Source organism: Macaca mulatta, chromosome 14, assembly GCF_049350105.2.
Source record: "Macaca mulatta isolate MMU2019108-1 chromosome 14, T2T-MMU8v2.0, whole genome shotgun sequence".
Taxonomy (NCBI): domain Eukaryota; kingdom Metazoa; phylum Chordata; class Mammalia; order Primates; family Cercopithecidae; genus Macaca; species Macaca mulatta.
In genome coordinates this window covers 119917675-119934972 of record NC_133419.1, presented here as the reverse complement: position 1 = coordinate 119934972, position 17298 = coordinate 119917675, and the positions used below count along the sequence as shown (strand labels likewise).

General features: G+C 40.9%; 1 protein-coding gene across 2 annotated transcripts in view; it reads right to left on the bottom strand.

Moving 5' to 3' along the window:
• CBL (Cbl proto-oncogene) overlaps positions 1–17298 on the bottom strand; it is a 104487-nt gene that overhangs the window by 64486 nt on the left and 22703 nt on the right. Inside the window, 1 exon segment of one of the 2 annotated variants that reach the window (NM_001258147.1) lies at positions 11606–11853. In NM_001258147.1, the coding sequence (NP_001245076.1) occupies positions 11606–11853 (248 nt within the window). 2 annotated transcript variants of the gene reach the window in all.

The window sequence follows — 17298 nt, the reverse complement described above, 5'->3', positions numbered from 1 at the left end:
GACTCCAGTCTTGTGTAACAGAGCAAGACCTTATCTCATAAAAATAAACAGGCCAGGCATGCTGGCTCACACTTATAATCCCAGCACTATGGGAAGGCAAGGTGGGGTGGATTGCTTGAACTCAGGAGTTGAAGACCAGCCTAGGCAATATGGCAAAATCCCGTCTCCACAAAAAAAAAAAAAAATACAAAAATTCAGCTACTCGGGAGGCTGAGGCAAGAGAATAGTGAGAACCTGGGAGGCGGAGCTTGCAGTAAGCCGAGATCGCGCCACTGCACTCTAGCCTGGGCGACAGAGTGAGACTCCGTCTCAAAACAAAAAATCAGCCAGGCGTGGTAGCATGCACCTGTTCCAGCTACTCAGGAGGCCAAGGTAGGAGAATCACATGAGCCCTGGAAGTTGAGGCTGTGGTGAGCCAAGATTGCGCCACTGCACTCCAGCCTGCACAGCAGAGTGAGACCTTATCTAAAAAAATAATAATAATTAATTAATTAAAAATAAAAAGCAAATCATGCTTGAAGCACTAATCTATAACCTACCACTACATTACAATTTCTAAGAAAACAGATTATCTGATCATCAGGTTTTCATAATTAAACCATAGTAATTTATGATCTACTGCTCTACAAGCACTATTACCTTGTACAGGATGATGCTGAGAACTAAGTGTGACTTTTCACCTTCATAAACTTCACCTTGTTCATTCTAACCCAGTTTTCCAGTCTTTCTAGCTAGGAACTTTGCACTCTCTCTTGCTAGCTTCACTGAGCTTCACCATAATCTAGTGATCATATTACTACAATAAAGGGGAAAATTTTCAGAACCGTTCTTGTGAATTCATGCTGTTACCTAAGAAGTTACCATATTTTTTTCTTATTTTAAAAAGAATCTGAAGTCAGGAGTAGTGGCTCATACCTGTAATCTCAACACTTTGGGAGGCCAAGGCAAAAGGATCACTTGAGCACAGGAGTCTGAGACCAGCCTGGGCAACACAGTGAGACCCAGTGTCCACAAAAAACTTAAAAACGAGCCAGGTATGGTGATACATGCCTGTAGTTACAGCTACTCAGGAGGCTAAGGCAAGAGAATTGCTCGAAGCTGGGAGGCTGAGGCTGCAATGAGCTGTGATCACACCTCTGCATTCCTGCCTGGGTGACAGGAGACCCTGCCTAAAAACAAAAAAGTTTTTTTGATCAATTGCATATTCATTGTAGAAAATTTAAACCACCTCTATTTCTAATACCTACTGTTGGTATTTTGGTATTATTCTTTCTAGATATTGTTTTCGTATTTTAAAATATTTTCTACAAAAATGAGATATTATTAAACATATAATTCTATAGCCCATTTCTGTAATATAGTTTGTCATATCATTACTCTTCATCAACAAAAAAAAAAAAAAAAAGAAATTTGTATTTTTTGAGACAGGGTCTCACATCCTTGATCAATTCTCTTTGATAAATTCCTAACAGTAGGCTGGGCGCAGTGGCTCATGTCTATAATCCCAGCACTTTGGGAGGGCAAAGTGGGCATATCACTTGAGACCAGCCTGGAAAACACGATGAGACCAATCTCTCTTTTTTTTTTTTTTTTTTTTGAGACGGAGTCTCGCTCTGTCTCCCAGGCTGGAGTGCAGTGGCCGGATCTCAGCTCACTGCAAACTCCGCCTCCCGGATTTACGCCGTTCTCCTGCCTCAGCCTCCCGAGTAGTAGCTGGGACTACAGGCGCCCGCCACCTCGCCCGGCTAGTTTTTTGTATTTTTTAGTAGAGACAGGGTTTCACCGTGTTAGCCAGGATGGTCTTGATCTCCTGACCTCGTGATCCGCCCGTCTCGGCCTCCCAAAGTGCTGGGATTACAGGCTTGAGCCACCGCACCCGGCCCAATCTCTTTTTAAATAAATACATAAATAAATAAAAATCCTGCCAGTGAACTTCTTAAGCAAAATTCTAAGTCTTTTTCTTTTTGAGATGGAGTCTCGCTCTGTCATCCAGGCTGGAGTGCAGTGGTGTGATCTCGGCTCACTGCAACTTCCACCTGCTGGATTCTAGCGATTCTGCTGCCTCAGTTTCCCAAGTAGCTGGGATTACAGGCGTGTACCACACACACAGCAACTTTTTGTATTTTTAGTAGAGATGAGGTTTCACTGCGTTGGCCAGACTGGTCTCGAACTCCTGACCTCAGGTAATCTGCCCGCCTTGGCCTCCCAAAGTGCTGGGATTACAGGCATGAGCCACTGTGCCTGGCTGGGAAAATTCTAAATCTTTTGATAAAACCACCACACCAAAAAGATTAAACCAATTTCACCCCTAATGCAACCTGGTATGGCAATACTCATGTCTCTGCATCTTCTTTTGGAATACTCATTATAAATAGATTTGCGAGAAAACATTTTTTTTAAAAAAAGTAAAAACAAATAGATTTGCCATTTTTGCCACTTTCGCAAGCCAAAAGAAACAATTATTTTATGCCTAGCAAACTGTTTTTTTTTTTTTCTTTTTTAAAAGAGGGCCTTACTCAGTCACCAAGGCTATAGTGCAGTGGCTCAAACAATCCTCCCCACCTCAGCTGCCTTCTGAGTAGCTGGGACTTCAAGCATGCGCGCCACCACACCAAGCTAATTTTTCTTTAAATTTTTTGCAGAGACAGGGTCTCTCTATGTTGCCACACTGGTCTTTTTCTTTTTTTCTTTTTTTTTTTTTTTTGAGATGGAGATCTCACTCTGTCATCCAGGCTGGAGTGCAGTGGCGCAATCTTGGCTCACTGCAACCTCCGCCTCCTGGGTTCAAGCGACTCAGCCTCCTGAATAGCTGGGACTACAGGTACCCGCCACCACACCCGGCTGATTTTTGTAGAGAGGGCGTTTCATCATGTTCAGGCTGGTCTCGAACTCCTGATATCAGGTGATCCACTGCGTTGGCCTCCCAAAGTGCTGGGATTACAATCATGAGCCACCAAGCCCAGCTTCAGGCTGGTCTTAAACTCTCGGCCTCAAGTGATCCTCCTTTCTTAGTCTCCCAAATCACTGGGATTACAGGAATTACACCATGCCTAGCCCCAATCTATTTATTTGCCCACTTCTCTTCATTTTAAATTCCTCATCCCTAGTCTAATCTAACCTGGCATAGAGTTAATAACCTAGTAACCTATCCATCTATTTCCATCATTGCCACAAGACCTTACCTGTTTTCCAGAGAGCAGCCAATGCTATCACTGTAAAAGACAAGAGGATCACATCCTTCACCAGTTTAAAAGTTCAGTGGCTTCCCATTGCACTATCTATTCAGTTGCTCAAACTAGAAATCTGTCCAATCCTTTAGCAAGTCCTGGTATGTTAGCTTTAAAATACATCAAATTCTGCCCACTTCTTTCCATCTTTACACCCACCACTTCAGTCCAAGCCATCATTGTCTCTCTCATGGACTGAAAATCTCTTTCAGGACCCATGTTGTTGTCCCTTTCCTAAATGCAAGGACATTTTTAACCTAAGCGAAAATCTCTCCCCACCAAGCCCAAAATCCTGAACACAAAGATCTAAGCTGCCATTACCTACCAGAAGAATTTGGCACACTTATTGAAACCTATTTTCAGGGTGCTAGGAAAAGATTATAGCTGCACAAACACTTTTGTCTAGTTTGTTAAATACTGTTCCACTGAATGATAATATGAAGGTTATGTTTTGGAAACTAATGGAAAAAGAGATAATATAAGCTTATAAGCTTCATGAAAAGAAGGCATTACGTACTAGAGAGGGAGCAGTGCCTACCATAGACAAAATACTCAATACTAATTTTTTTTTCCTTTTACCTACCTCTAAGAAGGCAGAATTACACTAGAAAAGCTTAACACTACTTGCACAACGAATACAAGTCAGTTTTTAAAATTAACTGTACTGTATAATCCCAGTCGGCTTCTACTGTAACTTCCTGTACACAAATGAAAACAGGTGCAAAACCCAGAAAGATCAAAGGCAAAACAGAGGCTTATGGTTTTACTTAATTCATTTTTTATAAAGTCTAAGAAAAATGAGGGCAAATTTATCTTTGGAGAACTTGAATCAGCTAATAACTCTAAAATAAAACCATGAAGCAACTATACTATATAATAATGACACAATTATATACACTTTTTTTTTTTTTTGAGATGGAGTCTCTCTCTGTCACCCAGGCTGGAGTGCAGTGGCACAATCTCGGTTCTGCAACCTCCAACTCCCAGGATCAAGTAATTCTCCTGCCTCAGACTCCTGAGTAGCCGGGATTACAGGTGCCCGCTACCACACCCAGCTAGTTTTTGTATTTTTAGTAGAGACTAGGTTTCACCATGTTGGCCAGGCTGGTCTTGAACTCCTGACCTCAGGTGATCTACCCACCTCGGCCTCCCAAAATGCTGGCATTACAGGCGTGAGCCACTGCGCCCAGCCAATTATGTACATTCTTATAGAGAATATTTAAGAGATTGGCTCGTCAACACCCAAAAAACTAGGAACAAACTCCCCCGTGCACATGGCTATGAAGGAACACATGTCTCCCAACTCACAGTCAATTAGTCTAGAGGTCTACACCTGGCCTGTGCTGTACTAATCCCAGTACTTAACTTCTCCTTCCAGAGATTGGTCCAGGGACAATCAAATGCTCTATACCAAGACAAAGTGAAAACTGGAACTAAGAATCAGATCTTCTGCTACAGCAGAAACTCTTAAGATATAAAACTTGGGTGTTACAGAGACCAAACTTTTCTGCAATTTATACATTAATCTATCTGCACTGAGTATGGAAGCAACACCAGAAGAATCAAAGAGAACAGAGGGAGTCCTGGCAACATTTCAATCCTGGCTTCAGTTGTTCCTGAAGCTTACCTGCATTCTTGCCTTTAGCGCAATTTTTCTTTTTTTCATTGGTTAACGGTCTCGCCCTGTCACCCAGGCTGGAGCGCAGTGGCGTGATCTCAGCTCACTGCAAACCTCCACCTCCCGAGTTCTCGTGCCTTAGCCTCCCAAGCAGCTGGGATTACAGGTATGTTCCACCATGTCTTTTTTTGTATTTTTTAGTAGATGTGGGGTTTCACTCTGTTGGCCAGGCTGCTCTCCAACTCCTGACCTCAAGTGATCCGCCCACCTCAGCCTCCCAAAGTGCTGGCATTACAGGCGTAGGCCACCATGCCCAGCCTCTTTAGTGCAATTTAAGATACTCATTTTTTCTAGAATTTTATGAGTCAACAAGTTTCTACCTTGGCTTACTCAAACTAGTTTTCTTTTCAAGATTCTAGGTACTATATTTAACTAGCACTTAGCTGTCCACAACCTCATCTATCAAAAAAAAAAAAAAAAAAAACCATGAATGAAACATAAAAGGTCTCTAACACCTGTTTATGATAAAACAAAAAACAAGCAAAAAAAAAAAAAAAAAAAACTGAAAAACAAGACACGTAAGGAAACTTCCTTAACCTGATAAAAAGCCTTTATAAAAATCTCACAGCTAATATACTAAATGGTGAAAGGTTGAACATTTTCCTCCTCAATACCAAAAAGACAAAGATGGCTACTCCTGAGATTCCTACTCAACATAGCCAAGAATAAGTAGGCAAGAAAAACGAGATAAAATGCATCCAGAAAGAAAAGGAAGAAGTAAAACTACCTCTAATTGCATGTGACATGATTTGGTATCTAGGAAAGCCTAAGGAACCTACTAAAAAGCTACTAGAGCCAATAAATAAGTTCTGCAAAGTTGCGGAGTACCAGATCAATACACAGAAGTCAACTATGTTTCTATATATGAACCCTAAAATTAACAATTCCATTTATAATAGCATCAAAACGAACAAAATAGGAATAAACATAACTAAGAAGGCAAAAAACATGAACACTGAAAATTACAAAACATTACTGAAATAAATTAAAGAAGATATTAAAGAAGATATAAGCAAGGCCAGGCAAGGTGGCTCATGCCTGTAATCCCAGCACTTTGGGAGGCCGAGACGGGCGGATCACGAGGTCAGGAGATCAAGACCATCCTGGCTAACACGGTGAAACCCCGTCTCTACTAAAAAAAAAAAAAATACAAAAAACTAGCCGGGCGAGGTGGCGGGCGCCTGTAGTCCCAGCTACTCGGGAGGCTGAGGCAGGAGAATGGTCTAAACCCGGGAGGCGGAGCTTGCAGTGAGCTGAGATCCGGCCACTGCACCCCAGCCTGGGCGACAGAGCAAGACTCTGTCTCAAAAAAAAAAAAAAAAAAAAGTACAAAAACCAAATAAATATTGATCTTCACTGTAATTAAAACTTCTGTGCTTCAAGGAATACTATTTAGAAAGTGAAAAGATGACCCACAGAAAGGGAGTCAAGTTTTGCAAATCATGTATCCGGTCTAGCATCCAGAATATGAAGGAAAATCTTACAACTCAACAATGAAAAGACAAATAATGCAACTTTAAAATGGGCAAAGGATTTGAATAGACGTTTCTCCAAAGATGCAATAGTCCCCCTTTGCATTCCAAGATGTGCAGATGCCTGAAACCACAGATAGTACTGAACCCTATGTATATATTGTTTTCTCAATCTGATAACTAAGATAGCTACTAGATGACTAACAGGTGCTAGTGTATACAGCGTGGAAATGCTGTACAAAGGGATGCTCTGCATCCCGGCTGGGATAGAGTAGAACGTTGTGAGATTTCATCACACTACTCTGAAGGGCATGCAATTCAAAATTTATGAATTATTTCTGGAATTTTTCATTTGGTATTTTCAGACCATGGTTGACTGCAAGTAACTGAATCCAAGGAAGGTGAAACGGAGGATAAAGGGGGACAACTATATACAAACATCCAACAGGCACATGAAAAGGTATTCACATGCATTTCAAAACCTCAAGACACCACTTTACCCCAAGTAGAATGGCTATAATAAAAAGTCAATAGCAAGTGTTAGCAAAAAATCAGAACCCACACACATCACTAGGGGAACGAAAAATGGTACACGTACTGTGGAAACAGTTTGGAGGTTACTCAAAAAGTTGAACACAGAATACCATATGACTCAGCAATTCCACTCCTATGTGTATATATATACTCAAAAGAAGTGAAAACATTTATGTATATATGTTTATATGGCTATAGCCATACAAAAACTGGCACACAAACATTCATAGCAACATTATTAATAGCCAAAAAGTAGAAACAACACAAATATCATAAACAAAATATGGTATATCCATACATTGAAATATGATTGGCCGGGCGTGGTGGCTCACACCTGTAATCCCAGCACTTTGGGAGGCTAAGACGGGTGGATCATGAGGTCAGGAGATCGAGACCATCCTGGCTAACATGGTGAAACCCCGTCTCTACTAAAAAAATACAAAAAAACTAGCCGGGTGAGGTGGCGGGCGCCTGTAGTCCCAGCTACTCGGAAGGTTGAGGCAGGAGAATGGCGTGAACCCAGGAGACGGAGCTTGCAGTGAGCCGAGATCCGGCCACTGCACTCCAGCCTGGGCGACAGAGCGAGACTCCGTCTCAAAAAAAAAAAAAAGAAATATCATTTAGCCATAAAAAGGAATGAGGTACTGATACATGCTACAATATGGATGAACTGTAAAAGCATTCTAAGGGAAAGAAGACACACAAAAAAACCACAAAAGGCCACTGTTAATGTGATTCCACTTACACGAAATGTCCAGAGCAGGCAAATCCACACAGACAGAAAGCAGGTATTAGTGATTACCAAGGGCGGGGGGAGATCCAGAGAGAGGAAAAAAGAGTGACTGCTAATGGGAGTGGGGTTTCCTGTGGGGGATGAAAATGTTCTGGAATTACAGACGGGTGATGGTTGCCTGACTTTGTGAATACACTAAAAACCACAAAATTGCACACTTTAAAAGGGTGAATTTTATGGTATGTGAATTATATCTCAATTTAAAAATTGAATAGAAAAAAAAAACCTCTAAGTAACCAAAAAGATCACAAAGATCATAAAAAAGCCTATATATTTTTCCCTATTTACAAAAACCCTTTCAACCTGAGAAAGTTGATTGAAAAAATGAACTCCTTGATCCTCACCTGCAATCTGTTTACTCTCATTTTACATATAATTTGTACAAATCTGGGTTCAAAGTCCATAAAATATTAAAAACCTCATGTTAGGGGGAATGAAATTGATACAGATAGGCACACTGACAGTGAGGTTTAAAAAGAGGCAAAAGAACTTGTCAACACATACTGAAGTCATTTGGTAAGGGCAAATTAGATATAGTTGAGCCTTAACAACATGGGTTTAACTGTGTGGGTCCACTTATACACAGATTTTTTTTCTATTTAAGTAACACCAAATATGCCTGCCTGTCCTGCCTCCCCTTCCTCCTCCTCCACCTATTCTGCCTCTACCACAGAAACACCAGTACTGGAATTTTCAGTACCGAGACAGCAGCCAACCCCTCCTCTTCCTATTCAACATGAAGACAATGAGGATGAAGACCTTTATGAGGATCCACTTCCATTTACTAAATAATAAATGTTTTATCTTCCTTATGATTTTAATAACATTTTCTTTTCTCTACCACACTTAACTGTAAGAATACATATAAAATAGAGGCCAGGGCGGGCAGACCACTTAAGGCCAGGAGTTTGAGACCAGCCTATGAGCCTAGGTGGTTTGAGACCACCTAGCCTCAATATGGTGAAACCTGTCACTACTAAAAATACAAAAAAATTAGCCCAGCGTGATGCACACACCTGTAATCCCAGCTATTTGGGAGTCTGAGGCAAGAGAATTGTTTGAATGCAGGAGGCAGAGTTTGCAGTGAGCCAATATTTCGCCATTGCACTCCAGCCTAGGCAACAAAGTGAGACTCCGTCTCAATAAAAAAAAAAAAAAAAAGACGCTGGGCGCGGTGGCTCATGCCTGTAATCCCAGCACTCTGGGAGGCCGAGGCGGGCGGATCATGAGGTCAGGAGATCGAGACCATCCTGGCTAACACGGTGAAATCCCGTCTCTACTAAAAATACAAAAAATTAGCCGGGCGTGGTGGCGGGTGCCTGTAATCCCAGCTACTTGGGAGGCTGAGGCAGGAGAATGGCGTGAACCCGGGAGGCGGAGCTTGCAGTGAGCCAAGATCGCGCCACTGCACTCCAGCCTGGGCAACAGAGCGAGACTCCATCTCGAAAAAATAAATAAATAAATAAATAAGAAAAAAGAAATGCTCTTTAAAATAAACCTGTTCTATGACAGCCTATCATCTATAGGAGAAAGTCTAGAAGTCAAAAATTATCATCTATAGGAGAAAGTCTAGAAGTCAAAAAACAGCCCTTCACAATCTGACTTCGACCTGTATTTCCAGCATATCTATCTCCCACAATTCTAACCAAACCAGACTTTTATTTATTTTAAACATACCAGCGCCTCCATTTTCATGCCACTGTGTTAAGACTTTGACTTCTCTGCCTAGAAAATTCCTACTTATCCTTCAAACTCTAATTCAAATTACAAGTCCTTTATGCCACCTTCTCTGATGCCCCTGGACAAAACTGTATTCACACAGCACTTTTTAAAAATGTTTCATTTACTTTAAGAAGAGGTCTCGCTGTGTCGCCCAGGCTGGTCTCAATGTCCTGTGCTGAAGGAATCCTCCCATCTCAGTCTTCTGAGTAGCTAGAACTACAGATGCATGTCACTGTGCCTGTCTCCCAATAGCATTTTGTACATATCTCTATTAATGCATTTGTCATATCACCTCAAATTTGAATGCTTAACTTTCCTCTTCACCTCCTAGAACCAGAACCTAGTTCACAGTACATGGTAAATAAAATTTTTAAGTTTTGGTACCTAATGAATTAAAATTATTTTTTAGAAACTCAGCAATACAAAACGACTAGCTAGCTAAAAGGTCCATACAGTCGCGGTTTTAACAAGTTACGAAATTTGAATATTTAAAAGGAATAAAGTTCACTTCCAGATAAACTAGAACAAAGGTTCTTATGGATTGAATTCACTCATCAGAATCTTTTTAAGAAAAGATGGACAGGCCAGCAGAAGTGGCTCTCACCTGCAATTCCAACACTTAGGGAGGCTGAGGCAGGCAGATCCCCTGAGGTCAGGAGTTCAAGACCAGCTTGGCCAACATGGCAAAACTCCGTCTCTACTAAAAATACAAACATTAGCCGGGAACAGTGGTGCATGCTTGTAATCCCAGCTACTCGGGAGGCTGAGACAGGAGAATCGCTTGAACCTAAGAGGTGGAGGTTGCACTGAGCCAAGATCGCGCCACTGCACTCCAGCTTGGGTGACAAGAGCACGACTCAAACAAACAAACAAAAAAAAAAGAAAGAAAAGATGGACATTTAGAGTCCATTATTCAGACTACACCTGAGTAATTTGTTTGCAATAATAGTAATATGGATAATCATGTGCATAAAATTTTAACTGAGAGCTAGGGTTGCCAGAATCTAGGCCAACAGGCCCAAAGGAAAGTAGACAACAAGGACACCATTTAATATGTTACTGCTAGAGTCATGCATGGTAACCAGATGTCTTCAGAAATACTGTTCCTTCTAATTCAAGTCACTCCTCGATAGTAACTTACTAAAAAATTCTAGTGGAATTATTTTATTACTCATTCTAGATGAGTTAATATTTAGTTCCAATTGAACAAAATCAAACACAATTACATTCACACATACAGTTAACTTATTTCTCTCCCAATACGTAATTTATGACAGCCAAGCTAACAACATGCAGGATAGCCTATAGTTTCTGGTATTTAATAAACACAAAAGAAGGCCAGGTGCGATGGCTCACACCTGTAATCCCAGCACTTTGTGAGGCCAAGGCGGGCAGATCACCTGAGGTCAGGAGTTGGAGACCAGCCTGGCCAACATGGTGAAACCCCATCTCTACTAAAAATATAAAAATTAGCCAGGCATGGTGGTACACATCTATAATCCCAGCTAGTCAGGAGGCTGAGACAGGAGAATCACTTGAACCTAGAGGGCGAAATCGTGCCACTGCACTCCAGCCTGGGCAACAGAGCCAGACTCTGTCTCAAAAAAATAATAATAATGATAATAAAATTAATACAAAAGAATACATAGTGATCCTTCAAATATTTATTGAATTAACTGCATTCACCTCTACCTATTTTATTTGAAAAGTTACTTTTACCTGTAAAGAAAATGTCATTTCACATAGCTTCATGTTTTAAGAAGTTAAACTAGTGGCTTTTTCCCCTATTATCCCACACATAAATTTACCTAATATGCTACAGCTTTGGGCAAGATCTGCCTCTTATTTACTCCCAAACTCCACTTAACCCCAGTCTTCTTTCTTCCAAACTCCCATCTACTCACAAACTTTCATGATCTTCAGGTTCTCCAAAGGACCTACTGCCTCCAACTCATTTTCATTACTATCAGTAAATGATTTTTCAGAGGTAAGCAAATCAGAGTTAGGGATACTACAATGTCATACATGGCAACCTTTTATATAAACTATATCTTTAAATCAAATGTCAACTTTCCATTCCTACTAACATAAAATTAAAACCAACTCAACTACTTCTATGTGTTACCCATTCAGGCAGTCACAGACCTGCATTATTATTTGTGTAGTATTTCTCCATTACCTAGGCTGAGAATTCTCCTCATACATTCTTTCTTTTCCCTCCTTGAAGAGGCTTATGGTTTGCTTAGTTTTCTTCATCAAATTCTCCATGAATACCCTAAAATACTCATTTTCTCCAAGTGTCTCCATCTTCCCCTCATATCTTGACAAGATAGTACGGAGATGCTGGTAGGTATCTGGCAGCAGGTCTAAGATATAAGGTGGGCTATTCTTTAGCGCCAGCTTTGGGTTCTGACACAACCGCACCACCTGCAACAAATGAAAAAGAAGGGCTATTACTTGGAGAATTTTAAGGACAGCTCCCTTTTTTAAGTTTAAGAAAGTGATGATATATGTGCTGTTTTGCAAAATATGAAAAATACATGAGAATATAAGAAACAGATCCATAATCCCATTGCCCACAGGCAATCATCTTAAAATTTTTAGTGGTCCCCCAGAAGAATGTGTTTTTAAATCCCTTTGAGAGACTAATGGTACAGATAACACACAGACCAAACAACTAGGGGAAAACATCCACATAAATGCCTAAAACATGCCAGATGAAATATGGCAAATTACTTTTAAATATACTGCTAATCCCCACAATATTTTTATTTATTTATTTATTTGAGACAGGGTCTCACGGTTGGAGTGGAGTGGAGCAATCACGGCTCAGTGCAGCCTCAAATCCCCAGGCTCAGGTGATCCTCCCACTTCAGCCTCCTGGGTAGCTGGGACTACAGCCATGCGTAACCACACCCAGCTAATTGTTTTTATTGTAGAGACATGTTTCCCAGGCTAGTCCCAAACTCCTCAGCTCAAACGATGCCAACTGCCTCAGCCTCCCAAAATGCTGGGATTATAGGCATGAGCCACTATGTCCAGCCTGACCCCTCTAATAGACTAAAGAAAATTCCCAGGGACGGAAATAAAGGACATGAGTGCCCTGGGAGGTAAATCTCTGTAATCTAGGGGATTACAGAGTTTTGTCTGTCTTTTGAGACAGAGTTTTGCTCTTGTTGCCCAGGCTGGAGTACAATGGTGTGATCTTGGCTCACCACAACCTCCACCTCCTGGGTTCAAGCGATTCTCCTGCCTCAGCCTCCCCAGTAGCTGGGATTACAGGCATGTACCACCATGCCCGGCTAATTTTGTATTTTTGGTAGACACAGGGTTTCTCCATGTCGGTCAGCCTGGTCTCAAACTCCTGACCTCGTAATCTACCCGCCTCAGCCTCCCAAAGTGCTGGGATTACAGGCGTGAGCCACTGCGCCCAGACCTTTGTTTGTTTTTTGTTTTTGAGATGGAGTTTTGCTCTTTTTGCCCAGACTGGAGTGCAATGGCACAATCTCAGCTCACTGCAGCAGCCGCCGCCTCCAAGGTTCAAGTGATTCTCCTGTTTCAGCCTCCCAAGTAGCTGGGATTACAGACACCTGCCATCACATCCAGCTAATTTTAGTATTTTTAGCAGAGATGGGGTTTCGCCATGTTGGCCAGGCTGGTCTTGAATGCCTGACCTTAGGTGATCCGCCTGCCTCGGCCTTCCAAAGTGCTGGGATTACTAGGGTTTGAGTTTTAACAACCGCTTGAGGAACAGGAACAGACAGGTCTTGGACTCAGCAAAGCCTGGAGCTGAGAGTCCTACAGTTAGACTCTCAGAATTTGTCTGGTAATTCTTCATCCCATCTTTTACTTTCAACTTTTCTGAGTTATGTTAAGTGTTTATTTTAAAGATCATAAAGACAGATTTTAAAAATCCAATGTAACAATCATTGTTTTCTAACTGGTAAGTTTAGTCCATTTTGTGTTTGTCAAACAAATAAATTTGGATTTCTTCCTAACATCTTATTTGTGCTCTCTATTTACATGGACGTTTCTGTGTCTGGAAAAGACAAACTATTGGAACAGAAAGTCCAGAAACAGACTCACACATGCACATAAGGAAATTCAGTATCAGCAGTGAACATTAAAAATCAAGAATACAAGAGAAAAACTATTGAAAACTTTGCTCTCCATATGGAAAAAAACAAAACCAGATCCCTTACACATTACATGAAAATAAATTTCTCACAGCTCTCCTCAACTTCCCAAATTTGGCATAATTTCTTACTGTCTTGATAATAATTCTATGTCTTCTAGCTTTTCTAGCTGTTAGCAGTATATTTGGTTCAAAACAACCTAAGCTAACATTAATGGAAGCACACGTTCTCATTTTTATTTCACATTTAAAAATACCTATTTTCTTGTGTCACCAAAAGCTCATTATAAACTTTTTTGAGATATTTAAATAATTCTAGTCCATGGATAGACAATAACATATCTTAACCATCTCCCCCCAACTTTGTTTTAACATTTATTTTGTTTTCAAGTCTTTACTACTGCAACATCACAGTGATGAACATGCTTGGGCATTTCAGTCTTCTATATATCAGATTATTTCCTTAGGATAAATTCCCATTTAATAACTAATGATCAAGAATTCTTCAAAAATTAGCCGGATATGGTGGCACATGCCTATAATTCCAGCTACTCGGGAGGCTGAGGCAGGAGAATCACTTGAACCTGGGAGGTGGAAGTTGCAGTGAGTCAAGACCATGCCACTGCACTCCAGCCTGGGCAACAGCAAGATTCTATCTCAAAAGAAAGAAAAAAAAAAAAAAGGAACTCTTGAAATAATATGAAAATTGTAAAACTAAGATACGTTATTCTCAATACATTTCTTGAACTCTTGTTTTCTTAAGGTTTTTTTTTTGTTTTTTTGTGTTTTTTTTTGAGAGACTCAGTCTGTCACTCAGGCTAGAGTACAGTGGTTCAATCATAGCTCACTGCAACCTCGAACTCCTGGATTCAAACAACCCTCCTGCCTAAACTGCCCGAATAGCTGGGATTAAAGGCTCATGCCACCACATCCAGTTAGCCCCATATATAAGCCTAGCACATAAAGACAAGCCGAATCAACAAAAAACATTTGGTTCATGAATATTTTCACAGCATTTTAGAAAGCTCTTCTTCCTATTGAGTGTTTAAGTCAAAAGGGAAGAACATGGCCAGGGAAAAAGACTCCACCTCACAAGATAACTATATTCTAAGTACAAAAGAGTTAATAACTCATATTAATAAAACAAATACAGACAGTTCCCAGTTTACAAATGCTACATTCCAAAAGTCAGTCAGGTATTTATAAACAATACATTTTACAATAAAAATATTAAAATGGTAGGTTCCTATGTTAGTCTGTGGAAAGAGGTGGGGGAGACTGACACTGTAACTACAGATTAATATCCAGCAAAAACTGAAAACTAAACATAGTTCATATTAAGAAACATCCAGAAGAGAAAAGGAGGTAAGTGACAACTGGTCAACATGGTGAAACCCTGCCTCTATTAAAAATTACAAAAAAATTAGCCAGGCATGCTGGCAGGCACCTGTAATCCCAGCTACTCGGGAGGCTGAGGCAGGAGAATCACTTGAACCCAGAGGCAAAGGTTGCAGTGAGCCAAGACCACGCCACTGCACTACAGCCTGGGGGACAAGAGTGAAACCACATCTCCAAAAAAAAAAAAAAAAAAGAGAGAGAGAGAGAAGGAATTAGCTAGGAGTGGTGGTGGTATGGGTGTAAGTCTCGGCTACTCCAGAGGCTGAAGCAGAAGGATTGCTTGAGTGAGTCCAAGAGTCTGAGGCTGCAGTGTGCTATGATCATGCCTGTGAACAGCCACTGCACTCCAGCCTGGGCCACACGGCAAGACCTTGTCCCTATTTCTTTTTTTTTTTTTTTTTGAGATGGAGTTTTGCTCTTGTCGCCCAGGCTGGAGTGCAATGGCGTGATCTCAGCTCACCACAACCTCCACTTCCCAGGTTCAAGTGATTCTCCTGGCTCAGCCTCCCAAGTGGCTGGGATTACAGGCGTGCGCCACCATGCCTGACTAATTTTTGTATTTTTAGTAGAGACAGGGTTTCGCCATGTTGGCCAGGCTGGTGTCAAACTCCTGAACTCAGGTGATCCGCCCGCCTTGGCCTCCCAAAATGCTTTGTGTCTATTTCTAAACAATTAAAATTCAGCCTGGGCAACATTGTGAAACCCCATCTCCACAAACACATACAAAAAAATTAAGTAGGCGTGGTGATGGGCGCCTGTAGTCCCAGTTACTCAGGAGGCTGAAGGACCGCTTGAGGTGGAGGTTGCAGTCAGTCAAGATCACACCACCATATTCTAGCCTGGGAGACAGAATGAGACTCTGTCTCAAAAAAAAAAAATTAAAAAAATATATTTTACAACAAGAAGACACCTCCTAGAATAGGAAAAAGAAAGAGTGAGCATAGGTTCAGACAGAGACCAATTTGTACATATGGAGGCTGTAAGTTAAAGGTTGTACCAGTTTTATTTTTCTCAACGTATTGATTCAAAAAATAGTGTCAGGCACAAGGACACAGAAGTAGAAAGACAAGGTATCTGAATGTGAGAGGAATCAAGCAATAAAACAATAAAAATGAAGTCAACAAGAAAATTATAAGGTTTGCTGGGCGTGGTGGCTTACACCTGTAATCCCAGCACTTTGCGAGGCTGAGGCAGGTGGATCACCTGAGGTCAGGAGTTCGAGACCAGCCTGACCAACATGGCGAAACCCCGTCTCTAATAAAAATACAAAATTAGCCGGGTGTGTTGGCCCACACCTGTAATCCCAGCTACTTGGGAAGCTGAGGCAGGAGAATCGCTTGAACCCGGGAAGCGGAGGTTGCAGTGAGCCAAGATAGCACCGTTGCACTCCAGCCTGGGCAACAAGAGCAAAACTCCGTCTAATTTAAAAAAAAAAAAGAAAATTATAAGGTTCGCTACAGAATTAAAATAGGCTAATATGATAAGAGAGTGCTGGGTGACTAGTAGATAAAGCTTTTCTACTGATACAACAGCAACATTTAGGCTAAGAGCTGAAATTAAGAGAAAAAAGCAAGCTATAGCAGAACAGTAGCTCAAAAAGAGGGAACAACCACAGATGTTCCTCAATTTACAATGGAGTTACATTCCAGTAAACCTATCCTAAGTTGAAGATATAAGTCAATAGTATATTTAATATACTTAGCCTACCAAACATCATAGCTTAGCCTAGCCTACCTTAAACATGCTCATAACACAGTAGCCTAGAGTTGGGCAAAATCATCTAACACAAAGCCTACTTTATTATAAAGTGCTGAATAACTCGTGTAATTTATTGAATACTGCACTAAAAGTGAAAAACAGAATACTTATATGGATATTTAAAGTGCAGTTTCCACTGAATAGCCATCACTTTTGCACCATCATTAAGTCGAAAAATCCCAAATCAAACCATTGTACCATCAAACCATTGTACTTCGATGGTCTTAAAGCGGGAAGAGGTTGAGATTTGTTTGTAGAAAGGTCAGTGAGGTTAAAGCATAGTGAACAAGGTGGAGAAGGTAATGAGAGAGATTTGTGGAACAGGTAAGGAAGTCACCAAAGAGACATTGTGCTAAAGCCTAAACTATAAGTTTTTAACTTTTCAATTAAATTTTTAAAGGACTAAATAATGTTTTAGTATTTTGACCAGATTTAATCAAACAGCCATATCAAAATGTCTTGCTTCAGGCAGGGCGTGGTGGCGTATGCCTGTAATCCCAGCACTTTGGGAGGCTGAGGCAGGCAGATCACTTGAGGTCAGGAGTTCAAGACCAGCCTGGTCAACATGGTGAAACCCTGTC